The sequence below is a fragment of the Macrobrachium rosenbergii genome, chromosome 41 (genome assembly GCF_040412425.1).
Source record: "Macrobrachium rosenbergii isolate ZJJX-2024 chromosome 41, ASM4041242v1, whole genome shotgun sequence".
Lineage (NCBI taxonomy): Eukaryota > Metazoa > Arthropoda > Malacostraca > Decapoda > Palaemonidae > Macrobrachium > Macrobrachium rosenbergii.
This window is the reverse complement of record NC_089781.1, coordinates 79100806-79118305: the sequence shown is the minus strand read 5'-3', so window position 1 is coordinate 79118305 and position 17500 is coordinate 79100806. Positions and strand designations below refer to the sequence as shown.

The 17500-nt window shown below is 35.0% G+C and overlaps 1 protein-coding gene across 1 annotated transcript in view; it reads right to left on the bottom strand.

Moving 5' to 3' along the window:
• The window catches only part of LOC136826910 (major facilitator superfamily domain-containing protein 12-like), an 18266-nt gene extending 992 nt beyond the window's left edge, over positions 1–17274 (bottom strand). The window contains exons 1-9 of the mRNA XM_067084445.1: positions 16326–17274; positions 9031–9187; positions 8379–8556; positions 4793–5000; positions 4434–4664; positions 4076–4213; positions 3170–3447; positions 885–994; positions 1–164 (exon numbers count right to left, since the gene is read on the bottom strand). The exon at positions 1–164 is cut by the window's left edge and continues 992 nt beyond it. Coding sequence (XP_066940546.1) covers positions 49–164; positions 885–994; positions 3170–3447; positions 4076–4213; positions 4434–4664; positions 4793–4990 — 1071 coding nt within the window. The 5' untranslated portion in view covers positions 4991–5000; positions 8379–8556; positions 9031–9187; positions 16326–17274 and the 3' untranslated portion in view covers positions 1–48. The remainder of the gene's footprint in view (positions 165–884; positions 995–3169; positions 3448–4075; positions 4214–4433; positions 4665–4792; positions 5001–8378; positions 8557–9030; positions 9188–16325) is intronic.
• Between the last annotated feature and the right edge of the window lie 226 nt (positions 17275–17500).

The window sequence follows — 17500 nt, the reverse complement described above, 5'->3', positions numbered from 1 at the left end:
AAGCAAAATAAAAACTGAAACATGACTTTCACTTTTCTGGTAGCAGTTCTATATGTGTCCGTCACTTTCGAACGCTGGGTTGTCCATGGATCCAGATCTGTGCTTTTCTGTGCTGTCCGTGTCTTCTGGATCCTTTTCTACCGTGGTCACTACGACAATTTGGCCTGAAAAATGAGAAAAAATCATGTCTTTCTTCCTTGAAAACGTTGAAACGCTGAGACACTTGTTTTTCACCTAAGGCACGGGTAGTTGAATGTTATACATTCATTCTAATGATAATTGTGAAGTGTAGCAAAGCTTTTCAAGTCATGGAAAATTACTGATTTAGTTTATTAAACATTTAAACTCACAGGAATTATCCAAAAGTGAGAGAGATAAATTTTGTTCAATGTTAAGCACCAGCGACTGGGGCAGTTGTAATGCTTGATCATTCTGACTTGACCGCCAATCCCCATTCAGTGATTGTAAAAATATTAACCCCTGCCGCAGTAACTGACTCTAACCCGGCAGTTTTGGAGAAAAATACAGAGGGGGAACTGGCAAAAAGATCAAAATGTATCAATATTTAGTTTAGTTTACAGAGCATCCTACTCGATATAAAACGAAAAGAATACTAAGACAGCGAGTACAGATATTCTTCTAACAACAGCATACTTGCAGTGTATGCAGTGAAACAAATATAATTTAAAATTCTCGTGGACTTGCATCACATAGCGACCATAAACCTAAATTTGTGCCCCAATAACGGAGGATTTAGGGCATAAATATCTACTAAATACTGATAACAGCAACAAGCAAATCCCTGCAATAAATGGAGACTTGCAGCTTATACGGGCAAAGAAAATAAATTCATGCCGATAAATAACTGTGAAGGAATAACTTACCTCTCTCAAGAACCCCGACTCTGGATTTGTACATAGTTAGCGTGACGACAACGCCTAAAATACAAGGGACTCCGCAAGCAAAGGCCAAGACCTCACGGTAATACATTGGACTGTAAAGGGGAAATGATAGTTAATATTTTGCTGAAGTTATATCAGACAATTCCGTTCTCTCTCTCTCTCTTTACAACGGATAAAACACATCTCATCGTCAATCAATCGTCATCATTATTGTTGGCCTGCTGTAAATTACATTTAGATTTGGATATAATGTATATACACACAGATATTTATGGTAATGAAGCACTACGACAGTAATAAGAATAAAAACAATATAATTGATAACCTTAATAATAATGATGATAGGAACAACAGCAATAACAAAAAGTAACTAAAACAGCAATGGGTCACGTTTCATCAAAAACAAAAAGATTAAAAACAAATTCTATAGTTACATTTGCTCATTGACTCCTCAAATCATCATAAACTTCTGGGAAAGCAGCAGATTTTAAGGGATTTCGGTATGTGGTAGAGCCATAATGAATATTAAACTATATTTGTCCAACTTTATAATTAGGGGAACATCTAAGTAAAACAAAATTTTATGAGGTTTCTTTTCATGTGATTTCTTTCCGATATAAATTCACAATGTGATATTTCAAACATTTCACATGACGAAGTCATTCCAAGCATAGGGAATACAGAATTTCTGAATAAAAACCTAAATGTTTTAACATAAAAGAAAAAATCAAAACGCTTTGAATAGACCTCCCTCAGACAGCCAAGCCAAGCTTGCCCCAGGTCCCAGAGGGATCTGGCGAAAACTGGATATCTGGTCAAGCACTGTCAGCTCGCGTTGTGTAAGCTTGCCTTTCCTCTTTCCTTTTTGATACCCACCACTTCCATACAGACACCAGCAGCTGCTAATATTGCCACCCTGAGTGCTATTCAGTGGCGTAGCTGGCATTCCATCGGGGGCAGGGGGAACTTAGGTGGGGCCAAGATATTTTTGGGGGCGCCAAAGAAAATTACACAATATTAATGTACCACTTCTGTAATTAGTAAAATATACTATTCTCGAAAGTATATATGCATGTGAATGAAGGAAAATAATAGTATTAGTAATTAGTAAACCTGTATTTGAAATTAGAGAGCTTAATTTTCAATTAATTTTCAACTCTTACTATATGCAAATGTATCAAAAACTGTAAGGGTTATAGTTTAGCTACAGAGGGAATTTCAACTGGGGGAGGTTCCAGTTGGGGGCCAATCATCTGATCGGGGGGCCCTGGCCCCCTTGCCCCCAACTCATAGCGACGCCACTGGAGCTACTGTGACTACATTCATTCATAATGATTTGTTGAATGCTGGGAAAGAAATTATTCTTACACCACCTTGGTTACCTCGCTCAGTATCTTGAAACGCACACACTACCCACTTATTTTTACGTAAATTCCTTTTTCTGAGATAACCTCCACTCCTATGAGATAACTGTGGCAATCTAAGACTGTGATTACTCTTACATAATGCTGAAGACTGATTAGAGTTTTTTATCAACTTGCTACGGTTAAGTTGTCATAAATTTTCATTTCAAAGTACATTTTGTGTATATTTGCAGTTAATCTATACGATTCATAAATTTTAGACCCACACACCCATATACATACTGTGCATCTATGTATGTATGTATATATATATATATATATACACTGTATATATAAATGGTTATATATTTATTTGTGCGCGTGTGTGTGTTTAATAGACAAATTGCTCTTAACTTTTCGATTTCCTCACACCTATTTTAATACGCTTATCATTACAAGCCAAAGATAAGTGTGTATTTGTGTGAGTGCGTTTTTTATGGAGATCTATTCTTGTGCTAGTTTCAGGGGCTTTTATTTAAAACAACAGGTAATTATTTGTACGTTATTTTGTCTTGCCCTCCTCTAATACCATATTGGACTGAATATTCCTTTTTTGCATGTTTTCATAAGTGAGCTTCTTGTAAAAATTCAGCACGGTGCCAGAGCTGTCCTATGCTATAGTGTAACTGACTTTGGTTCCTACTCCCCTCAATTAAAGACAGCGAATTTCATGAAATTTCACTGCAAAGAAAACTCTCTTGCATGTCGTAAACCGGCAGATAAGCATCTGGAAACTACAAACAACAATAAACAACAGCTTGTAGCTCCTTGGGATGGAACATGCAGCCTTTTGTTGTTCCAGAGCTGTAGCTAAGATTTCTTATTACACTGCAAATTTTTCTCTGCTTACAACATACAACTTACTGATTATCATCCAGCTTCTGTATAACCATGATAACAATTCCGTTGGAAACCTTGTCGAGGAGACTCATGAACCCGTAGACAAAGGCGCCACCCTCCGAGTTCTCTCCAATGAGATCGGCTGTGATGGAGAGCGAGGTGATCAGGAGAACGGAACCCCCGATGCCCAAGAGAACAGCCACAGGATAAACACCCCACACTTTAAAATAGCCGCTCTGCCCTCCTGCGCCTATCCAGATACAAGCCGCCAAGCCAACACAGCACCCAAGAGAGAATGTACGCTGGAAGATGCAGAGCAAACATGAGTAACTAGCGCATAATAGATGACGCGAATAAGATATTGCATGAACTTCCAGAGATTAACAGCCTATAATAGCATCTCAACTTAACAGACGTTTTGGAGGTCTGGCTTTCTGATAAATGGCAAAGTCTGTTAAGCAATGAAGACCCTATATTATAGCGTGCACTTGAGTATTTTCTAGATGTTTAAAAAAAATACAAATTGGAGAGCAAATGCATTTGAAAAATCCACATATAATTTCGAAGCGTCATGCGCCCTCGTCAGTGTGGAGACGCTGAAAGTGTATTTTATAAATAAATTTGTTCCCCAATTTGTGTTTTTTTTTCAGTTTTCAAAGTTCGATACTTGATCTGTTACCAACATTTTCTAAATGTCTTGCAGCTAACAGCTATTCGTCAAAGTTCCTAATCTAATTTGTGTTTTACACTTAAAATTCAATTTAAGGTATTTATATTAGAATGTGTTACGTCTAAACTGGTAGCCGAACAGAAATCATTGATGATAATGTAGTTAATAAATCCAGAAATCTGTTAAATTGAGGCCTGCTAAGTTGAAATGTTACAGTATTACATATTCTACTAACTATGAATACACTGAAATTGACTCACCTTTCTACCTATTATTCTGTTTATAGGTTTCATGACAAAGGATCCCAAGAAGCTAGAAAAATGCATGATCATAGGGACAACAGCTACAAAAATGATGTCCATTTTAAGTGTGTTGTCAACAAAGAGAGGGATGTATGTCTGCAAATGAGATATAAAAATACAGTACTTGGTCAAAGTTTGTTTACAGAAGTATTGCTTCAATATGACAGTTGTCTATACCTCCTGCTAGCTTCATCTTTTCTCTTGGTTTCGACTAAGAGACAAAAATACTTCTCATCGAATTTCATTAAACTCATATTTGACAGTTCAGTTATTTCGCTAGTGTTGCCAAACACTAGATGCTTAGTATTATACTGACCATGTAAAGATTGACATAAAGTCTTGTTGCTGTGTACATTGCTCCGACCTGATAAAAAGTTAACATTTTGAACCAGTCTCTTTTCCTTATCCTTGTGACTCTTCTACACGGAGAAGACTTTTCTTCTGCTTCTTCAGAGTTCTTTGCTCTGCAATATTGTGGCTCCTTGGTTCCGACATGGAAAATCAATGAAAATATGCTTCCTATGCCTATACAGGTAAGAGCAACATTCTGGAAAAAGACAAATTCACGATGTTAATGCACTTACTAGGGAACACAGGCAATGGATGGATACATGTGTTCTATTGGTATTTCTTTCACATCAGTATTTCTATAGAAAGGTATACCTAGATATGTACCCTGAAACTGTCAAGTTGGTCTCTTCCAATGGTGCCCGTTTTCTGGTATTCGTCCACGACTCTGAGCGCCGTCGCTGGAAACTCTGTTGTCGTAGGCGGGGCTAAGGTAGTCGAGTTAGTCTCTTCCTTATCCTCAAAGGCATCCACTCCCAGAAAGATGAATGTGATCACAAAAACTAGCATGTTTGCCAGCACCATAAATGCATACCTGCAGAGTATCGAGAAGTAATGGATAAGATATAATTTCCTTTCATTACAAATTGCCAGTACACTTGAATAAGTGATATATATATATATATATATATATATATATATATATATATATATATATATATATATATATATATATATATTATACATATATACACTTATATACATACATATATATATGTATATATCTTCTTCTTCGTTTTAACGTGCTTTTTCTTATTTTTATATGGGGTAAGCACTATGCCTTCTTTTTGAAGGCCTTTGATTTGGCGTTGGGGTAGGCCGTAGCCTCGATCGGCTGCCCTGCCTGACATCGCTTAGATCCCGGTAACGATGTGTACGTGTATCGTACCAATCCCCAGCTCCCTTTCTCCTAGCAGCGAGGAGAACTGGGCGGTTAGGTCGACAGTTCGAGACGTGTGAGGTGTCTGTTATGTTTTTTAGATGTTGGAGTGACTTTGTTTATGTGTGTATTAGTCTGTTATATATATATATATATATATATATATATATATATATATATATATATATATATATATATATATATATATATATATATATATATATATATATATATATATATATATATATATATATATATATATATATATATATATATATATATATATATATATATATATATATATATATATATATATATATATATATATATATATATATATATATATATATATATATATATATATATATATATATATATATATATATATATATATATATATATATATATATATGTGTGTGTGTGTGTGTGTGTGTGTGTGTATGTGTGTGTGTATGTATATATTTATACATGAATTTGGAGGCAGCTGCTGTCAGTGGTTTGTATCCGCCAGGTGACTAACTACTTACCAATTATATTTCGCCCCTCGGTATTATTCCCGAGGGAGAGAGAAATAGAAATTAAATGACATTTGTAGCCTGATGTATGTGAATACAAAAAATATCACAGTGATGTGATAAATAAAATATTATATATATATATATATATATATATATATATATATATATATATATATATATATATTGTCAAATATATATATTGCAAAAAGCAAAAATAAGCTAATAAAACACCCTCCTTTCTGTTTCGCTTGGCCGATAGATAGGCCTCTGTCTATTTTGACCTGTGTAAGTGCAGTACTCGAGGGATGGGTGAAGATGGGAGATTCCAGAGGGTAATTAAGGACACTCCCTGGCAGATAATCCTTGCCTAGGGCAGTAACTGGCTTGGCACTCTTTCTTGGTACAGGAACAGCGACCTGGGGTCAAGCCATCGGCCCCCTATGCCTGAGCAGAAGCCATAAAAGGCCCCAACGCGCTCAGGTCGGCCTCACACACAGCGTAGACCTGACTAGAGGAAGTCAAGAGTTAAGACGTCTCTTCCCCCCCCCACCACGTGGATCGCCGCCCCTTGCTTTGTAACCCAACCACGTGGCCAGCATCATTGCAAAACAGTGAAGTGCAACCCCTAGAGCGAGCGGAACTCCAATACTGCAGCCCTATATCATCTCAAGGGCGCCCCTCCATCACTCCATCGATCTACGACCCACGAGCATGCCTTTGGTGGGCGGCCTTTGTCTCCAAGCCACGTGGACCCTTTGCTGACGCCCTTGGGAAGGACTGGAACGAAGCTCCAGTGTCAACATCAGCGCTGGACACTCCTGTAGGATGGCAAAGTGCCCTGAAAGATTTGCTTAGTCATGTTACTTTCGCCCTTGTGCATTCATTAGACTTTTGGGCCAGTGTCTTTGCTTCCCCCTGAATTTCTTGGTTCAATCCCAACCCACGTGCTCACTGCCCCCTTACTCAAGTCACTAGTCAAGCCTCAAGGTTGACCTTTGGCACCTTCCGTGCCCCCTCGAGGAGAAAGTATTCTCCAATTCCGAGTTCTTCATTGGAGGGGTGGTAGAGCTTTCGACTAGCATGCTGTTGGCCCAGCGTTCGACTCTCCGAGCGGCCAGTGAAGAATTAGAGGAATTTATTTCTGCTGATAGAAATTCATTTCTCGTCATAATGTGGTCCGGATTCCACAATAAGCTGTGGGTCCAGTTGCTAGGTAACCAGTTGGTTCTTAGCCACGTAAAAATAAATCTAATCATTCGGGCCAGCCCTAGGAGAGCTGTTAATCAGCTCAGTGGTCTGGTGAAACTAAGATATACTTAACTTTTTCTCCAATTCCGGCATCAGACCGTAACCTGTGTTCCATGCCATTTCAGACAGACGGCAGTAGCGGAATTCTCCTTGGCTCTGTTCCTGGCAACCCCAAGCTGTCCCTCCCCCACCCTTGGAGGACTTTCAACTGCAGCAGCAATTTAACTTTATTTAATTCATTTTCCTTTAATCTTGTCTGTTATGTAAATATACCTATTTTTGTACCCATGTGTTTCACGCATCTTCCCTTTGAGTAAGGGCCCTAAGCTCCTGTATAACTTCTTTTGTTTTCTGTTTTATATGCTCCTGGTTATCTTACAAGGTCACTGTAGAGTAAAGTAATTAATCTTGGGACTTAAAATCTACCTGCACCAGTCGTTTATCTCCTGCACTTACGGAAACATATGAAGCTGGCATTTATGTTAACCAGGACGCCCGTTTTTGCTGCAGCAGTATAGCATTATATATAAGGAGGACTATATAGACAGATATCAGGTAGGGATTTGCCCTTATTTTATTAACAAGGACGTCTCCGACTTGTACATCACCTGTACATACCTGAAATATCTTCCCTTGATATAGTCCTGGTGCAAATCGGCCTTCATTAAGCAAGACATTTAATGCCATTTGTTTACTTGTTTTTTTGAAATTTAATTTTTGTGAATTAATATATCTTTTATATGTATATTTCTAGTTTTTGGCAGTCTTTTTGTTGCACCTTGAATTGAGTTTTGTTCATCTTTAGGTTTAAGGGTTTATAAATCTGGACGAAGCCTCTCTTTTGTCAAACTGGTAAAATGTTTTTCTGACGAAGACCGCATGGAACGCAAATTTTTCCCATGGAAGAATCCTTAGCTTCCCAGACACTTAGTTTTAAGATGAATGGAAAGCTAATTTACATAACTAAGATGGTTCCTCCGTTAATGAAGGAGACTTAACTATTTTCTTGTTGTTTTTTGTTTGGATAATAAATATTGTATAAAATTTCCCTAGAACAGAATGAGAAGGTTTGCTAAATACCTGACAACAACTGGAAAATTTTCTTTAGTGCATAAGAACCTGATAAAACAGGTCATATGCATAGAAGATCTGGAAAGATATTTGAATACATAGGATATTACGTTGGAAAAATAACATCTATATTATTTGAAAAATAACATCTTTATTACCTATAAAAATAATATCTACACTGCTCTGGAGTTCATACCTAATAAAGTTGTGTTCTGTCCTCTTCTTTCTAGTCGCAAGTGAATAAAAGCCAGGTATGCATGGAAGATCTGGAAACTGATAAATGAATACACCATGGAACGCAAATTACTCCCATTGGAAAAATAACAGACACTCGTTGAAGATGAATTTGAAAAATAATCATAACTAAGATAACCCTGTTAAAAGGAGGAGATCTACTGCCTTTTTCTTTTGGATACGAAAAATGTGCATAAAATAAAGTAGAACAGAATGAGAACGGAGTAAATACGACACAACTGGAAAATGTTTTACTTTAGCCAGGATAAAAAGGATATGCGTAGAAGATCTGGAAAGATATTTGAATATACCAGGATATTACGTTGAAAAATAACATCTATATTACTTTGAAAAATAACATCTTTATTACCTATAAAAATAACATCTACACTGCCTGCGTTCACAGTGCTTAAAGTGTGTGCAAGAATTTTACTTTAGTAGGATAAAAAAAGACATGCATAGAAGATCTGGAAAGATATTTGAATACACCAGGATATTACGTTGAAAAATAACATCTATATTACTTTGAAAAATAACATCTATATTACCTATAAAAATAACATCTACACTGCCTGTGTTCGCAGTGCTTAAAGTGTGTACAAGTACCCACTCACCAATCAAATGGATGGTTTTCCGTCTCCCATATCGTGCGCATATAGGAATCTTATTTTGTTTGTCTGCCATGATTCCTACAATAGGGGTGCTCAAGCCATCTGCTATCTGACCTACGAGCATAATATAACCGGCGGACATGTCGTCAAATTCTAGAACCTGTGGAAAAGGAAGATAGAAGTACGAAGGGTTAAAGGAATTTTGGAGTGTCTATGATGTCTCTGGCCTTCGTCAAAGTAATAACCATAATACTGTATCCCACGAAGAGAAAAATCTGATCCTATGTTATTTGAAGCTCACTGAAAAATTATAATTCCAATTATAATTCCAAAAATCTATGAAATCTTAACAAAACCAAACACTCATACACTTTGCCATCTTTTTCACAATCAGGTCACTTGGGCATCACATGCCAGATGATATGAGAAATAAAAGAACTGGAAGAAAACGCTTTCGCCACGTTATAAACGAGTTGCAGAATTTTCTTCGGGATAAGCTGTAAGAGGAATTGCTAAACACCTCTTCTTGATTTCATTTTTATTAGTTTTCTGAAAAGAAAACTATTGTGCCGGCTTTGTCTGTAATTCCGCACTTTTTCTGTCCGCACTTTTTCTCTCCATCCTCAGATCTTAAAAACTACTGAGGCTAGAGGGCTGCAAATAGGGATGTTGATCATCCACCCTCCAATCATCAAACATACCAAATTGCATCCCTCTAGCCTCAGTAGTTTTTATTTTATTCAAGGTTAAAGTTAGCCATAATCGTGCGTCTGGCAACGATATAGAACACGCCATCACCTGGTCGTGGTTAAAGTTTCATGGTCCTCGGCTCATACAGCATTATATAGAAACCACCGAAAGATAGATCTATTTTTGGTAGCCTTGATTATAAGCTGAAGCGACTGTACAGTAAACTTTACTGCGGCGAAGAAACTTCTTCGCATTTTTTACATGTTATTCACGTACTTGATTCAAATTTACTGGTATTATCACAGATGGCTGACGCATTTATTCAGTATAACAACATAACTTTTGGTTTTTCTAATTCCCTTATACTTTAAGCAAGTGTTTGTGTTCATGCTCAAAAACACTACCGATAAAGCTCATATCTAAGGAAGGTGGCCTTGTTAACTATCTCGGAACAGAATTGGCGATTCTGTAAGAAAAAGCAAGTCAGTTTATAGAATGGATGATAATCCATTTCTGAAAAAATCAGCAACGGACGAGATAAAAATGTCAAGTGGCTGAGGGCTCTTGCCCTTTGGAAGAATCTCGATAAATCTTGATTGGTCCGGCCAAGGTGTCTTTCTTCTTTCTTTCTTCGACCTGTATTTGTATATAGAGGGCACTAACTCATTCCGGCATCTCTGCGTAGTTCAGTAATTAGCACAGGAGATGTCTGTAAACAGTTAGGCTTTCCATTCTTATCTCACGTAATCAAATATAACTTATGTGCCTTGTATATTTTTCTCTTTTGGAGGGTGGCGGCTCTAAATGATGCTCTACTTCGTCTTTTCAGTAAACATTTTTTAATTTTTAGTCACACGCCTTGCTCCAGTGTTCAAATGCTTAACGTGTAGACAGCTTCTCAACGTCTTCTGGTGGTCACAGCCCAAGAACTGACCAGACCCAGTGTTGTTCAACTTCGCCGAATCAAAATGGATTTCAGCTCGATGATTATGTTGATTAAACCAGCTACGACTAGTGTCGACTACTTTGTAAAAGAGAGAGAGAGAGAGAGAGAGAGAGAGAGAGAGAGAGAGATTTCGGGCAATGCTAGCATCTTAATCATGATTTTATGATGAGTTGGAAATTTTCCCATGCACCAAAGATTTCTGAAAGGCTGTGACAGTAATAACTTTTTTGTGGATTAAAAAAATAATGTAACTATTTTCATTTCCTGCCTTAACGTAAAAAAATGGTTTTGAACTTCAGAATACCGTTTTAAAACCGTTCCTTAATTCACTTTCAAAGTGTTTCATTTTTCCGCGATGCCCATAAATTTTAATGCACATCTTTATAGCTCTATGGAACTTTTCTGAAAGAAATTTGCCCGTCGTTCATTTCTCTGATTGCATATCTGTCTTAATTTTTTCTGTAAGTATTTACAATTGTTGGTTTACCCGATGGACCACTGGGCCATTTAGAAGTATGAAATGTCCTTTAACAAATGGGATTCGAGTTTGTTTAAATGACGGCTCAAGTGGAGATAAACATAAAATACTGTGAAAAGGGTGAAATACCTTTATTTCCAATCGAACTCATTTGCAAGTAATAATTATCTCTAAAATCTGAAAAGTTTCAGGTCCTCAAGGAGATATTAGGGACTTGTTTATTCAAAGATAGCTATAACACTGATAATTAAGAAATCCATGTGGCCCTGCTGATGGGCCTAATAAGATCCGATGTGATTGGACTCCTAATTCCTTTTCTTAATAATTGGCTCTTCAGTAATGATCGTATTGTGATCTTCTTTTTCTTAAAAAAGAGAAAAAAAAAAAAAAAAAAAAATTGTGAATCATGAATATTTCCACATATGTGTTCTTTACAACCGTAAAGCCGAAATATTATTTTGTTCTCTCTCTCTCTCTCTCTCTTTTTATCTAATTTATTCTAAACCCAACAAAATAACAAAGGGTTGAATTGACAGTCTAAAAAACCGAAACATTATTTTGTTCTCTCTCTCTCTCTCTCTCTCTCTCTCTCTCTCTCTCTCTCTCTCTTATTTAATTTATTCTTAACCCAACAAAATAACAAAGTGATGTCTTGACAATATAAAAAACCGAAATTTTATTTTTTTTCCCTCTCTCTCTCCCTCTCTCTCATCTAATTTATTCTAAACTCAACAAAATAACAAAGTGATGTTTTGACAATCTAAAAAACTCTCTCTCTCTCTCTCTCTCTCTCTCTCTCTCTCTCTCTCTCTCTCTCTCATCTAATTTATTCTAAACCCAACAAAACAACAAAATGTTGTCTTGACAGTCTCAAAAACCGAAATATTATTTTGTTCTCTCCCTCTCTCTCTCTCTATCTAATTTATTCTAAACCCAACAAAATAACAAAATGTTGTCTTGACAGTCTCAAAAACCGAAATATTATTTTGTTCTCTCTCTCTCTCTCTCTCTCTCTCTCTCTCTCTCTCTCTCTCTCTCTCTCATCTAATTTATTCTAAACACAACAAAATAACAAAGTGATGTCTTGACAATCTCAAAAACTGAAATATTATTTTGTTCTCTCTCTCTCTCTCTCTCTCTCTCTCTCTCTCTCTCTCTAAACCCAACAAAATAACAAAGTTATGTTTGACAATCTAAAAACTATTATTTCTCTCTCTCTCTCTCTCTCTCTCTCTCTCTCTCTCTCTCTCTCTCTCTTATCTAATTTATTCTAAACCCAACAAAATAACAAAACGTTGTCTTGACAAACTAAAAACCGAAAAATTAACTTCTTCTATCTCTCTCTCTCTCTCATCTAATCTATTCTAAGCCCAACAAAATAAAAAAACTTGTTGTCTAGACAATCTTACATGCAGAGAGAAAGCAGAGAGAAAAACCTAAACAAGACAAAGACAGACAGACAGAGAGAAGAACAAAAGTGAGATAAGATCTCTCTCTCTCTCTCTCTCTCTCTCTCTCTCTCTCTCTCTCTCTCTCTCTCCCAAAACGTATTAAGAATTGCAAAGAAGTATGGCCATTATGTCATCTTTGTTTCACTTCAGTTCATAATCAGTCTGTATTATTATCAGCTACTGATTTCGGGCTTATTGTGATTAGCACCGTTTTACCGATAACAATTAAATTACATAAACTGATGACTTACGTTAGAACGCATTTTCAGGTGAGCATTTCTGTTAATAATAATAATAATAATAATAATAATAATAATAATAATAATAATAATAATAATAATAATAATAATAAATTACATAAACTGATGACTTAGGTTAGAACGCATTTTCAGGTGAGCATTTCTGTTAATAATAATAATAATAATAATAATAATAATAATAATAATAATAATAATAATAATAATAATAATAATAATAATAATAATAAATTACATATACTGATGACAGGTCGGAACTCATTTTCAGACGAGCATTTCTGTTAATAATAATAATAATAATAATAATAATAATAATAATAATAAATAATAATAATAAATAATAATAATAATAATAATAATAATAATAATAATAATAATAATAATAATAATAATAATAATAATAATAATAATAATAAAGAAATGACATATACTGATTAGAACGCATTTTCGGACGGGCATTTCCTGTTAATAATAATAATAATAATAATAATAATAATAATAATAATAATAATAATAATAATAATAATAATAATAAATTACATATACTTATGACAGGTTAGAACGCATTTTCAAACGAACGTTTCAGCTAATAATAATAATAATAATAATAATAATAATAATAATAATAATAATAATAATAATAATAATAATAATATGAAACGTGTAAAGCAAAATACAGATCAGGCGTGTATATGGAAAAATGTTCGACTTACGGAGAAACACATGCGCGCGCGTGCGCAAACACGCACAAACACATGAAATCATGAACCCTTATAGGCCTAAATTGCGAAGGAGACAGCTGCAGAGCCCATTATAATTATGAGGTCGATATCCTACAGGACAACCAGTCGAGATAGTCCTTGGCAGGTTCATTATTTTTATGACAGAAAAAAAGTTTTTTTTTTTATGTTTTTGTTTTCCGAACCACTTTTTTTAAGAGAAAATTTAGACTTCAATATTTATTAGGAGGAGCAGAAAAAAAAATTGACTTTTTAGTTTTCCGTAAAAGAAAACTGTATAGATGGTTATTTGTCTGTTCGTCCGCACTTTTCTGTCCGCCCCCGTATCTTAAAAACAACTGAGGCTAGAGGGCTGCAAATTGGCATGTTGATCATCCACCCTCCAATCATCAATATACCAAACTGCAGCCCTCTAGCCTTAGTAGTTTTTATTTTATTTAAGGTTAAAGTTAGCCATGATCGTGCGTCTGGTAACGCTATAGAACAGGCCACCACCGGGCCATAGCTGAAAACTTCATGGGCCGTGGCTCATACAGAAAAGTCGATTGCAGCAAAGAAACTTCGGCGCATTTTTTACTCGTTTTTTTAATGGTCTTGAAATCGATTTTAGATACTTTTGCCATCTATAAAATGCTTACTTAATTGTTCCTATGATAAAATTTAGATATTTGCTTAATCCAAGTGATAAATAATTATCATAACTGGCTTCTATTTGCAGAGCTCCCTAATCTTATTAGATTATTCTGAGTTGATCAAGGGAAATTTATAATTTATATTCGAGTAAACCAACTTTTAGCAATCGTAGGATGATACATATATATAATTTTCCTGTTACAGCGAGAGTAAAATGATACATATTTAACTCTCCTGTTACAGCTAGAGTAAAACGATACATAATTTTTCTGTTACAGTGATAGTAGAATGATGCTTATGAAATTCTGCTGTCGCAGCATTAATCCATGTAAATAAAGATTAATCCATATAAACAAAGATTGGTCCATATAAATATAGATTAAACCATATAAAAAAAAGATTAATCCATATAAATAAGATTAATCCATATAAACAAAGATTAATTCATATAAATAAAGATTAATCCATATAAACAAATATTAATCCATATAAATGAAGATTAATCCATTAAATAAAGATTAATCCATAGAAACAAAGATTAATCCATATAAATAAGATTAACCCATATGAATAAAGATTAATCATCCATATAAATAAAGATTAATTCATGTAAATAAACATTAATCCATATAAATAAAGATTAATCCATATAAATAAGATTAATCCATATAAATAAAGATTAATCCATATAAATAAAGATTAATCCATTAGATAAAGATTAATCCATATAAATAAAGATTAATCCATTACATAAAGATTAATCCATATAAACAAAGATTAATATATACAAATGAGATTAATCCATATAGATAAAGATTAATTCATGTAAATAAAGATTAACCCATATAAATAAAGACAATCAATATAAATAAAGATTAATTCATGTAAATAAAGATTAATCCATATAAATAAAGATTAATCCATACAAATAAGATTAATCCATATAAATAAAGTTTAATCCATAAAATAATTAATCCATATAAATAAAGTTTAATCCATAAAATAAAGATTAATTCATGTAAATAAAGATTAATCCATATAAATAAGATTAATTAAAATAAAAGGTTATTCCTCTAAATAAAGATTAAATTAAATAAAGATTAATCCAGATAAACAAAGATTAATCCATATAAATAATATTAATTCATATGAATAAAGATTAATTCATATAAATAAAGATTAATTCATGTAAATAAAGATTGACCCATATAAATAAAGATTAATTCATATAAATAAAGATTAATCTATATAAAAAAGATTAACCATATAAATAGATTAATTCATATAAATAACGATTAATTCATGTAAATAAAGATCAATCCATATAAATAAAGGTTAATTCATATGAATTAAGATTAATCCATATAAATAATTCTATGTTTTACCAATTTATCCAAGACAAAATGTCAATTAATTTCGACCATGTAAGCAATGGAAAAACTCATCAGCCTTAAACTCTAGTTGAATTGAACTGAATATAGAATTTAGGCCAAAGGCCAAGCACTGGGATCAATGAGGTCATTCAGCGTTGAAACGGAAATTGACAATAGAAGGTTTGGAAGGTGTAACAAGAGGAAAACCTCAAAGCAGTTGCACTATGAATCAATTGTTAGGAGAGGGTGACAATTACGATGGAAGAAAGAGAATTTGAAAGGAGGTACAGTAAAAGGAACGAAAGGGGTTGCAGCTAGCGGCCGAAGTCACGCTGCAAAGAACATTAAGTAATGCCTACAGTGCACCGCATGAGGTGTACTGACGGCACTACTACCCTACGAGGATTAAACTCTGGTGGACAGAAAAGAAGAAAGACAGATTTCTTACCAATAAAGAGAAGAGAAGAAGAAAACACTTATATATAAAAAGGAGAGAAGAATAAATTATTAATACCTACAGACGATGAGAAGAAAAGAATAAAGTAATAAGTGCACACAAAAAGAAGAATGAAAGAATGCTTGCTGAAAAAGACGGATAAAAAATGCTTACTTAAAATGACGGATAAAAATGATGCTTACTAAAAAACAGACGAATAAAACTGCTTACAAATGAATAAAAAGAACAATAAAGAATGCAAATAAAAGAAAAGAATAATGAAAGAATACTTACAGACACATAGAAGAGAAGAATATACGAAAACCACATGGAAGCGCAGAGGTCGTTCATGAAATGCCCAACTCCATAGCAGAGTTTGGGTATGAGGGGTATGGAATCTTTCTTCTTGGTGGAATCCATGGTGGACCGAATTGACTCTTCAGTTAAAAAGATTATTTATCAATTTGATTTTTCTATTCTGATTTCGAACGCGAGGACGTTCGTCCCTTAGTATAGGCCACTCTCAGACACTAGCTCCTCATCGTTCCGAAGCGTGTCAGAAAAGCCTAATGCCTGTCAGGATAATTCAGAGTAAAACTTGGTGTTTGTCTGAGACGTCTGAGAGACAAGAGGCTGAGGGTCAGCCACGCGTAAAAGACTTATCGAATATCTGGTTCAAATTCGATCAAATCGTGGACATGAAATCATATTTCCCTTGAGCAAATGGCTGTCGAATATCAGACCTGAATTCAGTCAGACAACTGAAATGAACCGAAGTTTTCTCGACGAGCAAAAGACTGTCGAATATCAGGCCTGAATTCGATCAGACAGCTGAAATGAACCAACGTCTTCTCGACGAGCAAAAGATAGTCGAATACCGAACCTGAATTTGATCAGACAATTGAAATGAACCGAAGTTTTCTCGACGAGCAAAAGACTGTCGAATATCAGGCCTGAATTCGACCAGGTAACTGAAATGAACCAACGTCTTCTCGACGAGCAACTGTCGAATAAAGGACCTGAATTCAATCCAGATAACTGAAGTGAACTAACGTCTTCTCGACGAGCAAAATATAGTCGAATATCAGGACTGAATTCGATCAGGTAACTGAAATGAACCAACGTCTTCTCGACGAGAAAAAGACTGTCGGATAACGGCCCTGAGTGCGATCAGATAACTGAAATGAATTAACGTCCTCACGAGACCAAGAACCCGCCAAAACTAACTGCCAACTGGGCCTGCAATTGAATGCGACGCTTAACCTGGTAGATAAGCTTCGACAAATCGCAGTAAAAACCCTTGCGAGAGATAATGGCCTCCTCAAGAAGATTTTTGTAACAGTGACTTGCATACGTCAGCGTCACGCTTACTCTTCGGCCGGTACCCGTTTGTTACATCGCAGAAGAAATCAAAGGTCGCCCAACGCCTCCTTCAGAAGGACTTGTTTTCAAGGTGAGGCTGATAATGT